The sequence below is a fragment of the Opisthorchis viverrini genome, assembly GCF_000715545.1.
Source record: "Opisthorchis viverrini unplaced genomic scaffold opera_v5_10, whole genome shotgun sequence".
NCBI classification, from domain to species: domain Eukaryota; kingdom Metazoa; phylum Platyhelminthes; class Trematoda; order Opisthorchiida; family Opisthorchiidae; genus Opisthorchis; species Opisthorchis viverrini.
This window is the reverse complement of record NW_008751666.1, coordinates 2,603,241-2,627,624: the sequence shown is the minus strand read 5'-3', so window position 1 is coordinate 2,627,624 and position 24,384 is coordinate 2,603,241. Positions and strand designations below refer to the sequence as shown.

Genomic DNA, 24,384 nt, shown 5'->3' with positions numbered 1-24,384 from the left:
CAAGGCAAACTGGATCAAATGTGTCTTTAGTTTGCACCACCAACCAGTGTCAGTGAAACTTAACAATCTGGACAAAGGTTACTAAGCAAACGCTACTTGAGTATGCCATCCGTTTCGAGACAACTACCGTCTGTCCTTGAACGATGGGAATAACCATCAGAATAGATGCAACCAAAAAAGATGAAGGCACAGGATTTTCTAGGGGTATTGGTAATGCAAGCCAGTGACAAGCCGGAAAGAAGACCAGAAAGAAGTCCTTCAGCATGGTTATATCCAAGTGCGGGTACTCATAATTGTGCTGTTTCAGATCCGCAATATCTTCACCCTACGATTTCTACCGTGAGTAAATAACCATTTGTAGGGAGAACACCAAATTTGGCTTCTCATTGGAATCATCAATCCACGCATTACTAAGCGAAACGAGTAGGGTACATTTATTTTTATCAAAGAGATGGACCGATCAACAATTTTTATTATTTTACTCAGTAATTCAGATATCGTTATCAAATTTTTGTGATATAGTACGTCAGAAGTGATTAAATAATGTTGGAAATTAAAAAGCATCCTGCTGCTGTGTCATCTACTCTCATTTATGTGGCCATGAATAGTGGACATACTAATCTGGGGTGTCTTTTTGTGAATTAATTTGGTTAAGGTCCAAAACACATGCGAACGTTTAACAGTATTTTGACTAATAAGTGTCAGGAAGGTCAGATTCCTGAAGGCTATCCCAGAATACCTGAGACCTACTGAGACCCTCAAACTCCACTAAACGCCGATCAGAAAGCCTTGGATCGAGGTCATAAAGTGCGAGACAGCATTGGATCAAGATCAAACAATACCTCCTGAATATGTGGCGCCAGCACGCAATCACTTGTTCGCAACAAAGCTGCTATATTCTTTGTCGGCGAGTCTTTTTTCGGCACCAGGCACTGGAGCGGAGACAGCAGTCACATATAACAATAACTCAAAAAAAACAACGTCAAAAATGAATGTTCACACCAGCGGAAATTCAAAACAACTTGCTTCTCGGCTGTTGCATCAAACATAACATACTCAACGTGGTGATGACAGGTCATCTCAACTTACCTGAGAGTCAAGCCCTACGTGAGTCGGTCGACCTGTGACCTATAACTAGTCATCATCTCATTCGGTTAAGGCTAGTTAAATCCAGCTGATTATAAAGCCAATTATTAGGGGTACTGTCTAACGAGTACGTCGCACAGGAGCGATTCTCTCGGGGAGCCTACAACGACTCCATCCAGATGCCAATCTCGAGATGATGGATCACATTTCCATGATAAGCCAACTACATCTGATTTTTGGTGGCTTCTCTTAGGTGCTTGCTGTGAATCCTCTGAGAGGCGATCAGGGGGGCTATGTCTTTATTTGTGTAATGCCATATCTAAGATTGGGGGTGAAATGGCTCATTGGTTGGAGAGCAAATTTGCTGACTGGAAGTTCTGTGGTTCGAAACCGACCTCTGCCTTCTTGTCTTGTCACGTCTACGTTTGGTCAACGTGGCCCGCATGCTTCCCTCGGGTGGCATGGCAACTAGGCACCGAAAGGTGAGCAGCTATTATTAGTATTTCTAGGAAATAACAAATTAGACGAAGTAATAATCCAAGCTGAGGAGTCACATTGCACCTCAAATATATTCGCAAAACAAAATTCTGATAGTGCGTGAGACTTCTGATGAATCGATTGAATTTCTAATCAGAGACTGCTTGCTCTCCTAACTCTGACATGGAATGCACTTATCACTCAACCTCATGGGCGACTGTGTGTACGTTGACTTGACGTTAAATCACTTGCAAGTGACATTCCACCTATTCCGAACTATGTCCTAATTTGAGGTGAACGTGCACGGATTATGAACCAGTCTGTGGAAGCTAAAATCTCCTAATGGAGTCGTCATCATTATTTCGCAATATCTGCAGTTTTGCGACGTTTTTCGACCTAGAAGAACCAGTTTCATGATTTTTCGAAAGACCAGGCAAGTCGGTTTCGTAGTAAACTTTCAACAGACCTTTCGGTGCCCAGCCGGCACGAAGAGACCGAGACGTGACGGTTCACGTACCTCCACGACCCGTTGAGCTATACTTGGGGGTGTCTGTGTAACACTCGCAGTCTCCCATATCAGGCTGTTCGACTGTTAGAGGTCTGACAGATACAGTCTCTTGATCCTCCAGGTTGGGAGTTGGAATGTGTGGCGACTTGTTCTGCAAAGTAAAATACGCCTGTATTTCCAGCCAAACACCGCTACTTTGAGCCAAATGTTTTGGCTCATCCTCTTGCCTAGGTCTGGATGCCCTGAAATAACACAGCCCGCGTACAACCATTGATTGCACAATTATAGGTAATCTCATCCCAGATTGACCGTCGCGTGATGCCATCCATCAGGTCACCTTACTTGCTGCATACAGCAGGGAAGGGAGGCGGCGACAGACTACAGCTGAAAACTCCCATATTTCGCTTTCATACCTTTTCTCCGCCATTCCCCAATCCATCAACAGCTTTCTCCTTGTTGACTCGCCAGTTAGTAATGATGGCTCCGTTCGTCCTGGCTCGGTTGCCGCAGCAACATCTGCGTGCCTAACCACCCTGACTTCCCAGGTAGCTCGATATCAAAAGTCAAGCCTCGACACTCAGTCTACCTGCCCGCTTTCAGTGTTCGAACTTTGGAGCAAGCGGTACAGCAAGCTGCTCTTGCTCTCACACTTGACTCGCTTGATTTGATGTGTAGTGTATCACAAACAAGAATTCAAGATTCAAATGCAGTGGTTGAACTAACTGCCCCATCATTCTCCAGTCGCTTCCAGCTGAGCACCTCTGGCGATCCAAAGAAAGCTGGGGCAGGATGTGCAAAAGTTGGTGTCATTCTGAGTCACCGGGCAGAAGGATGCGTTGTTGTAACTAGATAATGGCTCCGCTCCAGTGCTTTAGTGTCGGAAAAAGGCTCACCAACAAGGAATAAAGCAGTTTTTCTGTGGACAAGTGAGTGCAAAAGTTACAATGGGCCTCGCGGTATTTGAAGCTCACTTTTGACATTGATCTAGTTTGTCTGATCAGCGTTGGATGTACACTCATCATCGTCAGCCATGCTTCTGTGACATTCCCGGACATGTCTGCCTTTGGTGGATTGACTGATTGCTGGAGCATTTGATCGGAAACTGTCTTTTCTGGTCTGTCCACTATACCGTGACATTCCAAGTTCATAACCTTTAGGCTGCTTGCAGAGACATAAATGGATGACACTTCGCAATCGCGATGTAACAAGGTTACGTTTTCAAAGTGTTGTAGTCGTTACTCTAGTTTTGTTATAGCTACCGGGACGAGAGTTTTACGAATCCCACAGGTAAAGTATGGGAAGCGTCATCAGCCACCACAATCTAGCCCTCTTAAAAGAGCTTGAATGGTTTCGCTGTGGACGGTCCCCAAAAAAGTCAATCACACACCACGCTGCACAAGCTGGACGCGAGAGATGGGTGTAAATAGACCGGTCCTATGATCCCTTGGGTGAAAGATAGCCACATGCCTCGGACGACGCGCACTCAACCGGTGGATTTGACTTATGGGGTTGTTAATTGTATGGGTCATAAACGGTTTGCCATCCTCATGAAGGAAACTGCTCTTATGGTTGCCGAAACTATTTTATAGCCTGTAGGGATATGTCCAAACTTGAAAAAGTACATGTGAAGAGAACGACGCGTCCCCAAGGTCACCATCGGTCCCACACGTTACGGAGGGCAGGTGCATTGGCGGAGCTTACCGAACACGGCTCAGCAGCATGTGACCAGCCACTGGCTGTACGGAACGAACAGGTGAACGACCGTATTTGGCCCTTTAATCATCCTATGTATTTACATAGAAGCTCTGTATGTCGTGACAGTACAGTCACGTCCCGGGTTCTCTTCCTTCCCCCTGTCGCATAGTTTGACAGGCTCAGATCAGGTGTAACCAATAGAAGGCCACCCAAGATATAACAAGCCAGAGACCGGTTTCGCCCTTCTTGGGGTCACTCAGGTAGACTGTCCCCGAGTTTCCGTCGACCTTAGGTTCCACTTCATCCCAGATTGCACGAAATTCAACCAATACATTCATTTGCGTACCGCGTCGTCCCAGATACAACTCTCGTTTATCATGCTCTTCAACTGGATGTGCTGCACAAAGGGCGCCTCAGGTTTCAGTTGGTATGATCCCCGAGATATTGCAGTATACAGATAACCTAACTCTCTGTCACTACTGGAGAGACAACAGTGTGAATGCTACAGTACTTCAAACACTGTTCCCATCGCATTACCAACCTGGTGCTCTGTACCAGGTGAATGGCTTTCAACTTGCATATTCATTGCCCTAGATTATTCGCCCGATTGGCCGATCCGGCAGAGCCGAGGCAAACTGAGATTGTTCTACGGAAAGTANGGAAAGTATATGGAATGCCGAGTACACATAGTAATACCAGGTAAAAATCTACTGCGTAAACGTTAGCCCAGGGCGGTCGTTTAATTCACTTGACCACATCATAATTGTACTGGAATACACAAAACCATGGTTATGGCGGTCAGATCCATTGGTTTGATCACAATTTGGAAATCAGAACTTTGTGATTATCTTGAGAACTGAGCTCGGTGGGTAAAACGTTCCCCTGTGTTAAACAGAAACAGATAACAAAGCTTGCGGGACCATCTAACGCCATGCGATAAGTTTCATGGGGAAGTTGCATAGAAAAAGGATCACCTACTGCAATCCTTAGCCTAAAGAGCTGGAACAGTAAGCATTCGACGGTCTATCCGACAAAACAGGAAAGACAAAACTTTGACAGATGATAACAGAGACCAATTTCTATCTGGTGTAGGTCTTCTAGGTGACAAGCTCACTTTGATCAAGTAACTAATTCACACAAAATACATTTGGTAAGCCCTCGAAACTATCGGACGCTCATTGGACCATTTATTCACTTTTTATGCCTCTTATTTCCCCATAGACTAACATCTTTGCTTCTGAGCCTGCATCGAAAATGTCCGAAAATTTCACCAGCGATTCGCCAAACGTTGTGTCTGTCTGAAGGAAGTTTCATGTGTTGCTGGCGGCCACGTTTCCCAGCAGATCCCGGTATTTCCACGATTCTGCTTGGTCGTGGTTAGTGACAAAATATGTGTGATCGGATTCGAGTGCCGTGAGTCCATCTATCTAAATTTAAGGTGAATTACACGGCAGGTATCCTCTAGATTATTGCTGGCTAAGATGAAGTTTAGTAGACCACATTCCGGAGTGGAACCTGGCGTTCGAACGCGGCTATGAAGTGAATGCAAGCTGATTAGATATTACAGTTGTTTGGACCCTTGACAAGTGAGACCGCTCGGCAATAGCCTAACTTGAAATTCCTGCCACTGCTTGTTGTTGGGTTGGGATATATTGAAATAACCGAAGAGCAATCAAATCAGGTTCTGTGTCAGGTACGACACAATGCATTTCCAACTCGTCCACTGGCAAGTGTGCACAACAAGCAAACGCATCTGTATAAAAACTTGATGTTTCGCGTGCTCCGTGTCCAAAGGTATTGAGTATCAAGCAAAGGTTCTTCTCGTTCGCGAACCCAGACCATCACGAGCATAGTGTATATACATAAACGTCTTGCTCGTCTTGGCAACGACTGTGGTCAACTGCACGTTTGTGTTAGGACCTACAGAAAACCTATATGTTTCTTCATTTTGGTCCTGTTGAAAAGAATAAGTATGCGTTAATTTGAGAACCGACGACAACACGCTCTCCAAGTGATATTTACTTAGTCTCTGCATACATGGAACTAGCTCGGCAGTGCGCTTCACCGGCTAGACTAGAGGAGGTTCAAGCAGCTGGGACCGCAAAAGCCGATAGAAAGAACTGTGCTCGGGTGGCTGAAATTAGTTTTACACAATCCATAGTACACAAGTGAAGACAAAAGTTACAGTCCAAATGACGGAGAAATCATATGGAAAATAAGAACCATAACAGATGATTCAGGACGGCGACCTTCGGGAACCAGGCATGAGCAGCGTTAAGGTCCCGGCGTCGACAAGCTAGGAATATTTCTTTAAAAATTCTGTGTGGAATTCCTGAAGTTTCTGTATGACAATTCTCATTTGTTCAACCGTGGGTAGAATTGTGATTCTGTGGATAGAGGACAAAATGTAAGAAGAGCAAGTTAACCACGTTGCTTACGAGGTTGTGGAGGACAAGAGGTGTGGTTTCAGGCTACTTTTTGGATTGGAATTAGCTGCTCCAGGTGCTCCGTGATAAACTGGTTCATTCATCCTATTTTAAAGCCATTATGCGCGGCAGGATGGGTCATGCTATAAGTTGCTAAATACATTTGGTTGTTTTGAAGTATGGAATAGTTATAATTCCCTCTGGGACATATTTTATTTGGATCCTCCCCTCCACTGCAGTCGGCAATGGACGGCGATGGACACAACTACAGCTGGTATTATCTGTAACATACACCACCAACGGACGCCAAGGACAGGGACTGCATGATCCATAAACTGGAAAAAATATAATTTAAAAATGCTACTTAAAATGCCTGTTGAAAAATGAGTGTGTTTCGATAGCAGCACAAGTCCGTTAACAATAGACAGGCACAGGCCGTTCCATCCAAGTACTGAAGAACCAGAACCCGCCGAAACATTGCTACCACTGAAGATGCACGTAGTCAGTGTCTCGTGTGGACTTGTTTCACGGTGCGTTTGACGTTAACGCCAGATCTGTGCTCATCAGATGTACTTCCGATATTCTAACCTAAATGCAGTTCTGGCGCCTGTCGCATGGGTGAAGCTGCGGAATTTCAGCAGCTGCGTCACATATGAACCTTGGGATCCATGGTAAGTATAAGTAAATGCTCATTCCACACACCGAGACAGGTAACACATATAGTTAAACTCGACACAATCCTCAGGTCAGTGACGTCAGTTTGACCCAAAGGCTAAAAGTTCATCGAGCACCATCGGGCCGTAAAATGAAAGAAACGGTGATCAAAACTGATCCACGGATATCAGTAAGCCTTTGGCGTGGCCAACAACTGAGCGGATAAATTGTCAATATCCGATCAGTAGCTAACGGAGAAGCTACAGAGGTGGGCAGAAGGTAAGGGGATTTCAGCAGTAGTGGTGTGTGACTGTTCGAACTTTGAAAGCACCACTATATTTGACCTCCCACTTTGAGAACAGGCCAATAAAGTTACGACAAATACAGTCATTTGCAAATTAATCCGGTGTTCATGGGAGATACAAGTGAATCCATCGTTTATGATGTTCTTCAACTGAATGTGCTGCACACAGTCCACCTCATGTTTCAATTGGTACGATATTGGAGAGATTAACGTGGGTCACTCACGATAACCAAATTGATTTGCAAATGAGTGTATTTGCCGCAATCAGTCCAATTTGGGTTCAAGCAGAACATTAGGTTGACTGAAACTCAGGGACTGCGCCTACCTGGTGAGCCCCAAGAGGGGCGAAACCGGTCATGGTCTGTCAAAGAGTTTTCATAGTTTTCAAGCCAATAGAGTTCTTGCAACAGCTCTCATAGGTTGGAACGCCCGCCCAACATTCACGATATCCTGTTCATCTTATGCAATCTTCAATACATATGATGCAGATTTGGTTGGAAAGACACTCCCGAACCCTAATCTGACAGCGACAGCTGTCCCCGTGGATAGTTCCCAAAAGAAAATATGACGACACTTTTGTGTTGCAGAGCAACGAATGAAAAAAACTTGTCTGCGGTGATCAGTAGAAGCCAGATCTTTTTGAGACGCACAGATAGAAGAGATGCCACTAAATAAGATGCTAATAATAAAGCTTGGATGCCCAGTACCGTTTTCGAACAGTGGATTCCAAAAATTGAACCGGAAGACCGCAACTACTGGTGAACAACAAGTAGAGTTATTCTTTTTTTCACAAAATACAGTGTCACGCATGCGAATTTCGGACGCCGGGAAACGAGTGGATAACCTGAATTACCGAATGTCTCCACACGTTACACAGCTCATCGTTGGAAACCCCGGTTTCCAAAAAGGTAATGTAACTGGACACTGTATTGATTGAACTTATTAAAAAACACATTTCGGGTGTAACAAGGTGGAATGATACCGATCGAAGAAACGTCAGTGTTCGAATTATCTAAACAGGTTTTAGTTCACATGAAATCAAAATGGTGCCGTGGATGTAAGCTGCATCCGTGCATTTAGCGAACATCTGAGCGAAGTGACTCTTAGGGATATGAAACACCATTCTGTGAAAAGAGCTATCAGTTCCGAGAACTGATTTTAGTCTGCTTAAACAAGCCTACTAAGTATGCTGCTGTCTGATATGGTGGAGGACCTTCATATGATGAAGATACACACCATGAAAACTTCGAACATCGTTCTGACCATAATGAGCCAAATTTGACGTCGTCCACGGGGCTGTGTTAGCAGCTCAGGATAGTTGTCCATAGGGGATTTCCAGTGGTGGTGCATACCATCAAAACCTCTGAAGGAAAAAAAGGACAACTGTCTCAAACCACCAGAAGATATACTATAAATGAGACCGACCGCAGTTTTGTTCGCTACGCTACGGAGGCTAGCTTTTAATGTGCGTAGGGGCTGGAATATCTATGAGAAAGCGTGTGCTAGCGATTGACCCAAATTTCCTTTTAAAGTTTGGAAGTGGTTTCGCTTCCATAAGAAACTCCACAAACCCCCATAACTGAGACCACCTGGACCACTCTCCTTGAGTAGTCTTTATTCGGACAGAGGGATTACTGGGTACTCATCTTCAACAGTAATAACTAATCATTACGCGAAACACCTGTATCGCATCGGTGACCTATTGAGTACTGCATTAAACTGACATGCTTATTGGTATGCAACTATGAAAAATGAGTTGGTCTCACTGGGTTCTTTGTTATAATGAGTGAGTTATGGTTTTGCATTATGCACCCCCCCCCCTGGGTTTCCCAATCCCATTCATCACGCTTATTTCCACGGCCTATGCGAGCCGCGACAGCTTTCGACCCATTCATGCAACACATTCATCACCGTTGACTACTTGACTGCATACAGTAGTTGATTTTCCAAACGAATTTGTCAAGTCACCAAGTCACTACTCCAAGGTATGCTCATCGAGGTGCTACAGGTACTCAGCTTCAATAGGGGTATAATCGGCGCCGATGTTTTGTGGGGGGTAAAATTTCGAACAATAGGTCAAAATTACCGGGAACGTAATAGGCCATATAGGTTATCGATTGTCCCGGCGAAACCGATTCACCGAACTATGTGGATCAGATGACGGTGAAACACGTGAGCGTAATTAATGGATGTTGGAACCGAAAGTGATTAGTTATAAGTGAAGAATAACAACCAAGTACCACATCCAAGTGCCCCTATTCTAAAGTATTTGAAGTGTGGTTGTTCATCAAAAATACGAATAGGCTCAGGTTGGCTTTAGTTTCTAAAGCTTCGAATTCTACCTCACCATCCTACTTTTCTTGGGATGGACTCAGTTCCAAGGTTATTATGAGACCATTAATCACATACAAACTGTTGGGATGGCTTAGAGGTGAATAAATGAGACTATCTGTTTTACTGAGGATGATACCTCTAAGACCCGAACAGTGGTGTGCATTCTGCCGTGTAAGACTGTTTTCCTGCTTTGCGGAGAATTTTTTGGAAATTCATAAGAACAAGCAGTGTAACTGAATTTCAGTCAACATTTTGAAAATTCATACTCTTCAGGTAACCTGGTTATCGATGTGCGAATCCAATCAGACGGACTTATACCGGAATTTCGCCACAAATATATTATCTTGTGGAAAGTTCAGGATCCTTATGTATATCATTCAACCGGACCGTACAATAAGATTTCCATAGTAATAGGGCTTTCAGAAATAGCATTTGAATTTACATGTCTTTAAGAATCTATGGGATCCTTTCGCTTTGGTATATCATGCTCTTAAATTTCTTTCGTGCGTTCCTTGTATCAATTGATAAACCTTGTCTCCGGTATTTTGTTCATCATCGGCGCGAGTAGTCGCTGAGGCAACCAACTTTTTGATTGAATCGGCTATTACCACTCGTGCAACACCGCAATTGTGGAAGAGAAAATATAGTGCGGAAAGATGTCCTGCGCTATCTGTTCTAACTAGTTTTCAGCTGTTTCCAGAGTGGTAACTGGGAGATATTTTAACGAGATTATCTCAACAAGTACACTCCTTTGCATATCAATTTGATTTTCACGGGAGAATCACCTGGAGCCCAGCTGAATATCTCGTTTATGATGTCAGTCTACTGAGTGGTAGATTAGGTCTACAGAATATTTCAAACAGACGTCGTGAATAATGTGAATAATAACATGAGTGCTATTGCAGTCACTTCGGGAGTCATTTTGACAGACCAACAACCGACTAGGGCAAAGTAACAGTCCACCTGAGAGGATACCATTTGTGTTGTCTCGAACAGGCAAGATTATTTTTTGCAAATTGAAGGAAACCAAAACTTTGCTGTCAAGCACACTCAGTGTCATTCCAAGATGCATCATTTCCACGTTGTCTTTATTGAGGGTTCAAGGTACGCCCTGGGTGATACATCGCCTCTTTTGTACTGTTTTCACTTTCGCCGTAAAAAGCTTGTCACAGAGAGGCACAACTTAGTCCTGTAAACTTCCACAATAGGATTGAGATTAAGGTCATCTAATCGAGAACTGAAGGACGAATGATGAAGCATGCCAATTCGTGAGGTCTATGAAGGTTACGGTACAAATCGACTACACACAACAGCCCATTTTGGTTCCGTAAATTGCGAATACCATATTCCATTTCATGTGTGAATAGCGACTACCAAGTACTACTCTACAAGGCTCGTCAGTCTGGCCTTATCGCTTTCGACAAACTACGATACCATGGCAAAGTTCCAGTTTTTTTCGGGCATCATTGACTTTTCATTTCATTTCAACTACCTAGCGAATCCGTGAGACTAGACAATTTGACAGTATTTTGCTCGTGTGTGTCAAACTGCTTTATTTGCGCACCCATGTGGCTGTGAAGAATTTAGTGACACTATCACTGAGCATGCGTTCTCGCCTGCACCTAAGGCCCATCGACAGCTGGCTGTGTTCTCTTGGTCTGCAACCGAGTTGACATTGAGAAACACAACCAAACTGACAATTGAGCATTAAGATCGATGTGTGTAGGGTGAAACAAACAGGCCTTTCGACAAGGTGCTGACTGCTAGTGAGAGATGAAAAGGCAGACCAAACGGGCGTGTCTGGTAAGCTGGTGAATGACTAAGAACTTTGGTTGTTTTAAGACTGACGGAGAACAGACAACCAAGACGTCTTAGTAAAAGCAGTCAAAGTGGCGGAGCAGCTTGTTGTGGGCTTCTACGGGCAAATCTTAAACCAGCAGTTTGGGAGAAAAGTGTCAACCAATATTTTGAGCTTTTCATGACAGGACGCACAACACGTATGTTTTGTGAAAACTCTAAACCCTTAATGCAGATCGTTCATGTGATGAATAGGTTTCGTGTTTTCTCTGCATCAAAGAATACGACGATGACTTCCAACCGTTTTACAGCTGATTGAACCAGGAATTAATTTCTTCCGGCTCGATAACTTCCAAGTAGCTATTCATGAATTATATAGTACCCGAAAGAACTCACCCTGGGGTTGCGATTCTGGGCTCCATTCTCATGTCATTCGTTATTTACTCCCGTCTGAGGTTAAGCCAATTTTCCGCAGTGTGTGCGTACTGTGTGCGCCAGAAGAGAAATTATCTACTGCTGAATAGGCAATCTAATATCCGGAGCACCTCGCAATGTCTCCAGTAAGAAAAACTGAGTCAATTATACCCTACAGCTTGAGGACGTAACCACAGATGTAAGTTGGGCGGCTACTTGACTGTCCACAACGCTTGTCAATCACAGTGCCCCAACCACAGCTCGAGCAAACACGCGCCAGCGATCTGTTCAGCACTGGTAGCTACACCAACCTCTCAGAACGCTATCTGTTACCGAACGCTTAGCACTGATAACTTCAACGAACCAAATATGCCGGGGACGCAAGTCCCAAATGGAAATCATCTTCAAACCATATCAACGGGCATTCGAAAGCAAGCATACCGGAGGGAGACAGACTGCTGCTGTGCAACCGATCGAGAAACAGTCGTTCCAGAAGGCCTAATTAACAATCACTATTGACACAGGGCCAGGTGACTAGGTCACAAAGTGCGTCGATTTTCAAGGTTGAGGAAGAACCGGTCAGCTAGACATCTCGCCAAATCAGTGTTAGGAGGCCGCTAAGAGATTGCTCTGCTTGAAGAGTGGGTGTAGGTGAATAAGTATCTCACGATGGGCCAAACGAAAATTCTTACATGAATCTGCTGGACTTCTGGGGGTAATGCTATGCGACTGAGACAAACCTCTGCAAAGCGGACACAGCTCTCTGCTCATGGAATCGGTAAGGAGATGAAAGTTTGTTTGAATCTCATCACTTTGCTTTGATCTTCAAGGGCAAAGCCTAACAATATCTCCGGTTTCCGCTGGTATTTTTAGGTAGGACCATGAAAAGAAGTCCTTAGCCGGATATGACTGCCCAGTTGGTGAACCGTCAAAAAATACCAGATCCTCAGAAGTTGCCCGATTCATGGTACATGGAACTAGTTAAAGTGTACTTATTTTAAATTCAAAGGATTCAGCTCACTTCTGGGTTCACGAACAGATCGCCCAGAAGAACTGCGTGCAATGGTGCAAATCTACTCAGAATGAGCCTGCAAGCATCCCGCTTGTGTTGGATGAAGGGCATACCATATATTTTGCGGAGTAGACGAGGCGTTACTGTGCATTCTGTACTGTTGCTCTAACTTGAGAACTCCCGCAATGAAATCTCAACCGTCATGTTTATGACTTACCTGAAATGCCATGTGCCAGGGACTTGTCCAAAACCGGACCCCGGAATAACACAGATACCATATTCATCCAGAAAGTTCATGCAATAGAAGAAGTCTGGAGCCACTCCTTTATCCTGGGAAAGGAGAAGATTAGGCACACAATGAATTTTAAAATTAAGCCCAAAAAGAGCACGATTTAATGCAGTGTTTTTCGAACTTTTCAGCTTGTTGGCTACCTCTCCCGCACGAACTTACGCATGAGGTCATCACCTCCTCAACTTGCATGTACTACGTGAGCAGTAAAGCTCGACAACCCAAGTTCATATCATGAAGTCCTATCAATAATTCACTGCCCCAATATGGCCCCAAAAAGACCACTATGCCGGAGAACGTTCTCTGTCAGGCATGGTTTAGGGTGAAAATTCCACAACCCATAAAACTGGCCTCCGTTCCAAATGCTTGTGATTGTGCGCAAGAAATATGCACTTAAGATGGATTATTTTGTCGAATATATGTTGGATGACATAACTGACGCTGACGTTGGGTAAATAGTTGAAGGGCTAATGAACCTTCAGGGGTGGAATTATTTTGCTCAACGCCTCAACAACTATAGATGGCTTTATTCAGGAGATAACTAATTTACACTGATTAACCAGAGTTAACCGGTTCACTCCTTGATGACTGACTAGTGGAAGGAACAAAGCGCATGTATACTTGGCTGCGGCTGAGGTTATTGCAAAGCAGTCTCCATCTGATGTCGTCATTTCTTAATTTACGTTGATTGCATTGTACTCCACACTCACTCTTTTCCAATTCACTTGCAATGAACTTGGTGTTATTATATTTAAAATTACATTGATATCTGCTGAAAAGTTATTCAATTGCGATTTAAAGACTATGGAAACCCTGAAGCAGATCCGGATCACATAGAAACAACTCTTCAATGAACGGTACATGCTCCGCAATTGAGCATTAAAAGCATGCCCAACAAAAATACAAAGAACAGATTGACTACCCATCACCCTCCATTACTAATTGGTTAGTTGTTTGTGGATGTTCAACCCTATGTACGAGTTTTAATGGGTAGGAAGGGAAATTCATTCCACAACCGAAAGTCTGGATGTAACTTTGGGAACAGGGACTGTTGGCTTAAAAATGTCCATTTTGTGATATGAATATGGTAACAATGTGTGATATAGTGTGGAATGGCATAATGTGATCGAATTGAACAACTCAGCGAACAAACCAACGACAACATAGTACAATAATGTAATATAAAATAACGTAACACAGTATAGTATAAAACAATATAACACAATATAGTATAATATGCAATAATACAATGTGATATAATATGACATAATACGTAACAGTGTACTAGTACACTATGTAACTAAACCGGAAGAAGTGCTAGAGTCTAGCTGGAATGATTTCCATTTCTATGTACACACGACCAGAATAATTTCAAGTGAAATCTCCATAGCTTCGCGTCTTCGTAGGAGTAACTGCTATGTGGAGGTTGGTAAGGTTGAAAGTCGAGCCGGTCTCCAAAGCGCTTTTAGTAAGCTGAGATCATGATGAACCCAAAAAGGTGTACGGTGCACTTTCAGACAATATCCTTCCAAGGTGAGATTGAATTTATTCGGCCGAAATATTTTCGCTTTATTACAGGAACATCCTAGAGAACGTACACCACCAAAAAGACAACAATTCGCCTGAAGAGGGACTACTGCTTATGGAGTTAGAAGAGCTTATTATTTCTGGGTGCGCAAGAGGAACAGAGTCCAGTTTGATGCTTTTTTCAAGTTGAATCCGAAGCTATTGCGCTCCTGCTTTTCAGCTTAAGAGGATTAATGGAGAGTATCTCCGGTTTCGCTCAGAAATTACAGCTAATCTCTTGCGCGTGATGGCAAGAAAATTGATGTCTAATAAGCGAGAGCATAAACTGGCAACCGGCTTTCCCTATCGTATTCAGCCTGAGGGGCTATGGTGCAGGGGACAAACGACAGGAAGTATAGTTCCAACGATTGATGTTTGTTCTGAACAATAGTGAAACTAAGTCTGTTCCTGAGGGCTAATGCCCAGTTGTTATTCAAGGTATCAGTAAAACCAATCGCATCGCTCGAAATGTGAATGGATTTTGAGTTTTTGACGCGGTAATTTGGGTTAGTACAACGGCCCGGAGTTAAAGTCTGGACACTGCCAAGGAAATGCACTGTTGATGAGCTCTAATAGGGAGTGAAATATAACTGAACCCTTTCCCCTTTTGCGGATTGATCAAGATTACCACATTAAGGTAAGAGGAAGACCATTCGAACCAATAATGAGTAGAACGTTTGTCTACTTGTGAGTAGCTCGATGGTTCACCACTTTTACCCTTCTGACAGGGTTCACGGATCGTAAAGTTTTTAAGCTGACTTTACTGACTGGATAGCACGCGAATTATGTAGACTCTGGCTTGATTAGTTTTATTTCCACACCGCTAGAAGGTATAAGTATTGAGACATTTAAAGTTTCAAATTTTCCTCTCACCAAGGAAGAATTCGTGCAAAACTTTGAGGTTTTTCGGTTGAGCGGCAAAGAGGATAGAGAAGAATAAAATAAGTTTAAAATGCACAACTTCAGTAACCATTTGGTGGTTTTGTCGCGGTCACTTAACTCACAATCCTTCTAAAGTGAGCAAAAGAGTATGCCTTTCAGGGCTGTTTTACACGACCATTTAGTTATTGAAATGGTAGTGCTTCACGATACAACAGTATGCAATTTGGCGCACTATTTACATTCTGTCTCGCTGTCTCGGTTGCTGAGAGGCCAGAACTACCGGACTGAGTTGTTCACCTCACCCTCTTGTTATCATGTCCTTGTTTATTCTATCATGTATCAACGGTCGTTGGAGTGGTGAGCCCCGATCACGCTGTCATTCGTAAATACTCTGAATATTTCCACATATATTTCTACGAAGCGATGCAAGAAGAGATTATCGAATAGCTTAAATAAACCAGGAGTCAAGTTTCAACCCTCCTGGCGGACTTTTAACAAGCGAATGGCATCCTGTTTACAATGTGCTAGTCATAGACGAAAACGTGAGTGATCTAGGAAAGACGAAGTAAGGAAGATAGAGGGAGTGGATGTAGTTCTTTATGAGACTGGTCAGAGCGGCTTGGGGTTGGTCTCTTTTTGCCGAATCGTGGACATGTGTGAGTGATAAAGCTGGGTTTCGTATGCCAGTGTTCAGTATTAGGCGCATATGGGGAAGATAAGAACGGTAGAAGGAATACCGTGTGATATCTCATACAAGTAAGCTCCGCTGGGTAAGTGACATGTCTGCGCCATCTGACTTGTTTGCTCTCTTTGGTGTGTGACTGATTAATGGAGTTTCGTGAGGCGTCCTTTTTGATTGCAAAACCCGTGCCTCGGTAATGTAGACTGCTTGAAATTCACTTGGTGATCAGCCAGTGTGTGAACAGCAATTTCCAAATTACGCTCTGAGATATCTAGCAACCCTGGATTATCTCTCGTGATGGATTTCATGCGCTTTCACCCTTAGTATTAGATGTTCAGCTGTATGACCGATACAACACCCATTCTGATTTCTGCATTGTGGCCTGCTCCGTCAGTTATTGCGTATCCTTCAAACGGATTAAGTTCGCTCCTTGCGTGTTGACCGAGTGGTTTGGAACCAGTTTAGCGTCCCAAGATGAGTAACACTACCACCTGAAGCCACTGCTTTGTTTCCGCACCAATGGGGTCGATCAATTGCATCTATCTAGGACTCGTTGTGTGTGGCCATTAACCTGTAGAAACACCCCCAATCTACTCAACAAAACTCTATACTAAAGCTTATAACCAAAAGGGGCGAGCAACTTCCTGACATGTTTAAAGTTGAAATGAAAATATCTGCTCGACCGGGTTCTCTCCAGATGGGTAGCTGTGTCTGGTTTTTACCGTTTGTTCAATGTACCAAGAAAGACATCCCTTTATCTTTTTTCACATGCAAATTCGATTTGCGCGCGCTATTATTAGTATTTGTGAGGAAATCCTCAATGCCCGGTTTGCTGATGACCAGAGTGCCGTCAACATACCAGGATCGTCAGAATCCTGGTGGGGTTTCAGTGGTTGTAAGTATCCGGCCTTCTAAACATTGCATAAACGTGCTGGAAGCAATCGGGGATATGCATGAAACGAGCAATTTACAGACACACGTAGCTGTGCAAACAAAGTCTCATGGAGTTTTGGCACGGTTTTCCTCAATGTTAATGTTTCAGTGTCAGATAACTAATGTCCAGCGTAGACTTCTGGAAGATGACACAACGAGACCGGTAGTTGTTGAGAAAATGCTATAAGATAGTAAAACTTTCACTGAACACAAGTTTTTTACTTTTAAAGGAAAAATCTACCAATAAACGGCAGGACTTGCAATCGATTCGTCCGTATCCCCGGCCTCTTCGCACCCAAGCAGAAAAAAATTGGGAAAGAAAACACTGCCAACTTCGAAGTATTCCACATGACCATTCAGGCTTCAGAAACGTGAAAAACTCTGAATGAATCGATGTGTGAACACATCCAAAGCACGTAACGATGTCCAATCGTGGTAGTAGAGGACCACTGTTCCGTATGCTGAATCCAAGTACCAAAGTGATCCCAATAAAATGCTCAGCGTACAGACTCCTTTTTTGCAACGTCTCCTCAGACAAAGAGTTGCATGACATTTCAAGATCAACTACTCGCATACATACCATATGGTAGTAAAATATAGATACTTAATACACGATATACACTGGATCCCGTATTACTCTATGATACCAGGACAGCGGATAAGCGTTTTCTCAGAGGCTGAAGGTAACAAAGATGAATCAAATAGCTATACTAAGCCACTTCTGTGGAAACAGACCATTCCAAATTAGGAGAATTAACACAGAAAAACTTACTTTTGCCGCCTCAATTGCTTTTGGTGGTAACTTCAGCTGTGGAAAGGCATACATAGCTCCAGTTACAGGGTTACAAGAGAACCCGGGCAGAGAGTTCAGCGACTCCGATACTAGTTGGGCTTTAAGTTTCAAGTCACTGAGTACCGACTCTTTCTCCTTTTGAAAGGATTCATACGATGGTTCACCGACTTCAGGAGGATTGACAATGACATCCACTGCCAGCTGTAGGAGAGCAAACTCGCAGTGAATATTTTTTTGTGTACAACAGTAACGGAGAGCTTTTTGAAAATCTGTTTATTTAATAGTCGAATGCGTATTGATGTTCCAGAAACTCGAGGTCATACACGAAATTAACGGGAAAATTAGTATGCTTGATACAATGCTCTAAGTTGTTGGATAACTTATTCGTGATACGTCGTTAGAGTTTACACGCTTTTGATTCGATTGTCAGTTCGTCAGTCGGTCTGTCTATTAACTAACTGGAGGTGTTCTGCTAGAGATGAACTCAGCAGCAGCAGTGGTGTTTGCGTCCTCAAGAAACTACACTGCGGTACCTCGAATATTGTACCAACTGAAATACGAGAAAGCCTTTGCGCTGCATGAGAGATTCGGCGGGGATTCAGTTGAGTCCTCTCCGAAAACCAACTTAATTTGCAAGTGGGTGTGTTTCGCCAAATGTTAGCATCTGTGTATGCTACTCGTTCGGTTCCCCAATAGCCAAAAATTAACGAAAACTGAAACGCACTATCGGTTTTCTGTAACTCATTAAGCCCACCAACGACTAAGAAGTCAAACAACTGAGGCGCATATGTTGTCAGCAAGCTGAACACGATTAATCGGCCATAACCAGTAAGAGCACGAGTCTCAATGCTATTTAAAGATACCATGATATTGTCACTGCACGAACATACAAAGGAGCCTTTGATGAAGACTAAAACCAACCGCGAACAAGTGGTTGTAATAGAACTTACTCAATGGCCTGGTTACTAAAGCCACTGAAACTAAGACCCTGGGTCACACCACAGTCAGGTGGATAACTGTTGTAAGACGACTTCAAGAAGACCCATGAACATCCACAGGCTATGCACACTATATTCACAAAACTACCAAATGTCTCTGATTCGGTCAATCCAGGATAGCTAGGCAGTTCCTGTTATGGCTGCCAGCCAAACCCCCATTCCAAATCTGTCTTGAAGTCGAGACTAAGTGGAAGAGCTGCGCATCGAATTCAATTTTTTTGAGTTCAACATGAGTGTAGAGAATGAGCGTGCTCTTATCTTATTCTTTTCAAGCTTTCACACAAAAGAACTACGCTGCTCTGTGGTTCCGTATGTCGATTTGACTGACATCCATTCGGTATATAAGGCCTTGATACTGGTTATGCTTTGCCCTACCAAAGCCCAGTTCTCTTGTTTGTGGATAATTTTGCATGAACCGAAGAGTTATTCAATAAGCAACATCTGAAACCCCTTGCATCGAACAGACTGCAAGGGCGAGTGCAAGTGGGAAGTTTCGCTACTTTATTCACATCACCAATGCAACTCTAAGTGTTTGTACGGTCCACAGTCCTGTGTTACCAGAAGTAGGGAAATTTTCTGAAAATTCAAATTACAGACGCGTTACAGACTATGCAGAGTAGTGGCCTACTCAGTCATCTAATAAGGGCTCAAAAAGAAGAGCTGACAACGAAGTAATAGCTGAATTATTTTCGCATACGGGTGGATACCTTGTGTATTAATAAGTAGCACATGAACTAGGACGATCAAGTGCAGAATTCGATGCTGTGGAACTTGAACAATCGACAGAATGTTCGAGCGAAAACTTCGTTGAAGTATGCAAGCTTCAAAAGCTGGACGACAGAACTGGATGGTGCTGCCGTAGCTGATTTACTGACTATGTTGAACTCATTTGATATAGACCCACGTACCATCTATCGCCAAGCGTCATAGTGGTTTCGAATACCCTCTGAGGCATTCTGAGGATGATAGAAAGACCAGGTCAAGACACACCCCAGTTCGACATTGCAAATCATAAGAGTATGTATAAATTGTGACTCCTGTATGATATACCACTGCGCTGAGCTTACAGTGGTAGTAGAAGCAGTTATCTATATGGATTAAAAAAAATCAGTGGAGTGTGCGCTGGGTGTGCTTGCCAGCTACTCAAGACCAATCGGCGGGCGCATATTCTTTAGATTCGAGGCTTATAACTGCTATACGAATGTTTATTTGAACGATCCCACCTACACCTACCAGGTGGGTGGGAACTGGCCACGAATTCACCGTAACTTTTCAATAAAATTTCAAGCCAACAACATGTAAAATGTCAAGCCATATGTGAGATTTCCAGCTAAAATAGTCAATGACCAGTCAGTCAAGAGACAATTAGAGCAAAGCAGACTTTTAAATCTCACTTGACCTTAGCTGGATGCGCAGAATGTCATATTTTCTTTCAAAGGTGAACCGTTAGAGTTCTGGCAATGCACTGTAAGTCAACACCTTTAGTCGGTAATAGACAATGCTAAACACAGGGAGCGAACTTATTAAGGACATCTCGGGATGTTGATGTTTTGACCGCTATTTTCACCAAACAGTTTTCCCAAAACTCCACGCTACATGCTGAGAAATATGATAACCAACTGGAGTCTTCCAATAAGAAGTTAAGGTAACGAAACCCAAAGTTATATGAATGAACGCCTGTGAGAGACTCTGTGTTGACAGCTCGACTGGAATGCCACACATAAGCACGGCATGTTTAATGGCGCTCGGTCAGACACAGCGTGTAATTTACCCTCCACCAGACCTGGTCCACTCAATGCAATTATAAGAACAGTTGTGCACCTCTCCCTATCACGGACACCCGGAAAAGACATAGATGAATTTTGCCTTTGCATCCGAATAACCTTCGCAGTGATAAACCTTGACTTCCGTTTAGACCATCTGGAGTATGCTCCAAGGAGCCGTTGCATAAGGGATAAATCACTCTAAACGAACGCACAGAATATAGCCTGGAGTGTGTTCACCATACCTCACCGTGACACGGACGGCGTACACATAATTACACGACTTTAGCAATCAAGACTACTTAATTACCTGACCAAGCAAGGGGGAACAAAGCCGAGCTGAAAGACACTTGTACAGCTGTGCCTGGACGTCTGGACTGAAGTTGACTAGTTCGCAGTAGCCACCACGGAGTCCACACCTGAAAACGAAATGAAAACAATAATCGGAAATCCTTGTGACCAGTCATGATCATCAGTGTTCATTACAGACATTTGAGAATGGTATGGAGTAAGTAAATTTATTCTTACGACTTTCATGTGCGGAGATCATCCAACCAAATGAAAACTGGAAAGTATGTTTGGGTGCGTCAATTTACTCACACTGGAAACATAAGGGCAGTAGTTACTGAGACACTGGGTTGGGTGAATGTGCACATAATTATATCAATAACTGTTCTTTAGAATGAGATCATCTACCACTGAGTAAAGTCAGTGAGTTAATGTAAAATCTCTTCCAGTGGACTCATTGGTATCACGCCCAGCCGGTAGAAGGATGAGTGAAAGCCGCAGTGGTGTCAGGTAAAGGAGACAACACAGTTGCATTAGAGATTTCTCAAGGAAACCGTAACACCAACCAAAGCTGGCAAACGACAGATACGCCGATTAGTTGCCGATGCTATGGGCTTTCATCTCTGACCATCACGGGTGTTTAGGAGCGGGAAGTTTGGCACCGAATTATCACATACGGCGAAAATTGCTGGACGTGTCGCCCGTCTAGCATGCGAGACCCGATGTGTCACTAATGGCTTCACACTCTTCTCGTTCGTGCAAATGGACGAGTATAGCCTAAGGCTTGGTCAGCCCATGGATTTTAGACTAAAATGTGAATTTTTCTGTCCTGCGGTCATTTTGTACTGGAAACTTAATTGAAGATTGATAAAAGAGAATATACCTTTTGGCATAGTTTCCACCTTACCTAACGCAATTCAGACGAAGCAAGAAGTTGATTCTATTTATATAAGCCTGATTTGGCTTTCTGATCAGAATTAGCCTAAGAAAACCTTGAACAGTCCATCAATTGTACCAATACAGAGCGCAGTGTTTTCCCCTCTGGAAAGCTACCCTTATGTTAGCCGTGTAGAGTTCTCACCCCTCTGGAAAGCTACCCTTATGTTAGCCGTGTTAGAGTTCTCAAAAATTGAAGTACTGCCTTCCGACAAACAGAACCAGGGACTGTGTCCACAAAATTATTGTGACGACTACCTACATAGGACAGACGGCCAGGGAACTTCACACCAGAATCGAAGAACATAGGAGGAAAGTAAACAGGCAGCCGAGAAACGCAAATAAATGTATCGAGCGTTACTGAAAGACTGTGCAATTGCGGAACATGCACTGGACACATGGCACGAAATAGATTTGGAAAATGTTGGAGTTCTGAGACCAGGACAATGGTCCAAGTCACAGAGACTGACAGCCGAGGCGGTAGAGATCACCAAGCATCCCAGTGTCAACAGAATAGAAGGCGTGAACCTGGCGAGCGTTTGGAGAACGGTTTTGGATCAGTCGAGATTACACGTGTTGGTGTGCGGTTACCAGGAGTAGTCAGCATCTGAATTCCACTTAACCTCACCCCTAACTAACTTGTTGCAACCATCACAAGCCCACGAAGACCGACGAAAATCCACCAGTGGCACCCGTGAATCATTAGATGGAGCAACCTGAAGTGGAAGATTAAGGAACCAAACCCAATCGGAAATAACTGGAAACTCCCACAGCCCATCAACGCGAAATTTTGCCAACCACACTAACCGAGAATAGCTATTAAATGACACTCAACACTGATCTAGTGCGCTAATAGGAAGACATCTTATTGATTGGTTCTCCATTTGCTGTAAAACCTGGCCAACTTGGTTACCCGCTCACTTGGTCTGATGAAGCTTTTGTGTCAAAAGGCAAACGTTGTCCAATTAAAAACTACCGATTATTTGCCAAGCCATTCTGAAATGATGACTTTTCAGTCAGTTCCAAACTTTTTCCAATTGCTTGACATGTACATGGTTCGGTCGGTCGTCTTGGTATTTGAACATCGAGAAAGGGAAAGGTGTCTCAAGTGTGCCTAAAGTGATGGAGAACCGGTATGAACACGAAGAAGCCTGATTAGGGACCCGAATTACAAATAATGGAAGATAAGTGTGTACAGAAGGGAGCCGAGGTCGCAACTTGCAAAATGTGCACGCAACTTACTGGACTACAAGTTAGCCCCACATAGACTTCACGTTTATACAGCAAACCTCTTTCTGGAGGATGACCAGCAGATGGCCGTCAATGCAAGGCGGACGTATGCACATTTTGTACTGGAAACTTAATTGAAGATTGATAAAAGAGAATATACCTTTTGGCATAGTTTCCACCTTACCTAACGCAATTCAGACGAAGCAAGAAGTTGATTCTATTTATATAAGCCTGATTTGGCTTTCTGATCAGAATTAGCCTAAGAAAACCTTGAACAGTCCATCAATTGTACCAATACAGAGCGCAGTGTTTTCCCCTCTGGAAAGCTACCCTTATGTTAGCCGTGTTAGAGTTCTCAAAAATTGAAGTACTGCCTTCCGACAAACAGAACCAGGGACTGTGTCCACAAAATTATTGTGACGACTACCTACATAGGACAGACGGCCAGGGAACTTCACACCAGAATCNAAACCTTCTTATCCTGTGCTGTTGAGTGTTGGGTTTTTCTGTTCGTAGCTAGAAACGATGTATGTCGATGAGGAAATGGCTTCCGAAATTTCACAATCATCTGTTGCCGGTTTAACTATGGACCAAATCTGTTTCGTCGCAGTTTCCACCGTCCGGCCTGTTTCGCTTGGATGCCTGCGTATCCACCTAGGTATTGACGCCATATAAATTTGTTAAACCATCGGTCTAATGGACTGTATGCATGACCAAACTAGGAAAGATAATCGGCTGTTTCGCTGATGGCGTTCTGAGTGCTTACGAGTGCCCACTTGCATCTGTACCGCACATATCTTGCTCTTTATCAGTGAACAAAAAAATAAGCATGAATTCTGTCCATATTCTCAACCTACCAGGCAGATGGGAATAAAAATGTCCATAGAAAACTGATCCCGTGCAAATGTGCCCAGAGTTATTCCGTCTGTCAGGCACGAACTTCCACTTTGTTCCGGTTCAAAGACACAGTCAGCACTCATGAGGGCCTATATGCGTAAGGGGAGAAATGGTACGCCCGATTGTGATCCATAGGACACGGCGTTGTCCTTTAAGTTCACCTAGCCCTATTAAGGACAGAAATTATTCCAAAGAGGCCATAACGGCTTTCCGACACTTCCCTGTTGGTTTTGGCCTGATTGAATCCGACACTCTCATTTAATTTGTTCTATCGATTGCATAAAAATTTTACGTAGAGTCATCGGCCGCTCACAACAGCAAATCATATGGTCAAAAGTTGATGAGCTAGGGTACGCCGGCTTGTTCTGGATTCTTCGGAACAACTTTTTTTGCAAATTTTACTGCTCCTACTTTTGTTTC

General features: G+C 43.5%; 2 protein-coding genes across 2 annotated transcripts in view; one reads left to right on the top strand and one right to left on the bottom strand.

The window, feature by feature from the left end:
• Positions 1-5,459: 5,459 nt before the first annotated feature.
• T265_12687 (hypothetical protein) lies at positions 5,460-7,339 on the top strand (the record flags this gene model as incomplete). The annotated part of the gene is given in 4 exon segments (XM_009164950.1): positions 5,460-5,560; positions 5,576-5,672; positions 6,760-6,863; positions 7,219-7,339. Coding segments are annotated over 4 exon segments (348 nt in total), but the record flags the coding sequence as incomplete, so codon positions are not given.
• The window catches only part of T265_00993 (hypothetical protein), a gene marked incomplete at both ends in the record, with an annotated part of 50,749 nt that continues 32,244 nt past the window's right edge, over positions 5,880-24,384 (bottom strand). Inside the window, 4 exons of the mRNA XM_009164908.1 lie at positions 5,880-6,153; positions 12,925-13,037; positions 17,832-18,053; positions 20,924-21,032. Coding sequence (XP_009163172.1) covers positions 6,063-6,153; positions 12,925-13,037; positions 17,832-18,053; positions 20,924-21,032 — 535 coding nt within the window. The remainder of the gene's footprint in view (positions 6,154-12,924; positions 13,038-17,831; positions 18,054-20,923; positions 21,033-24,384) is intronic.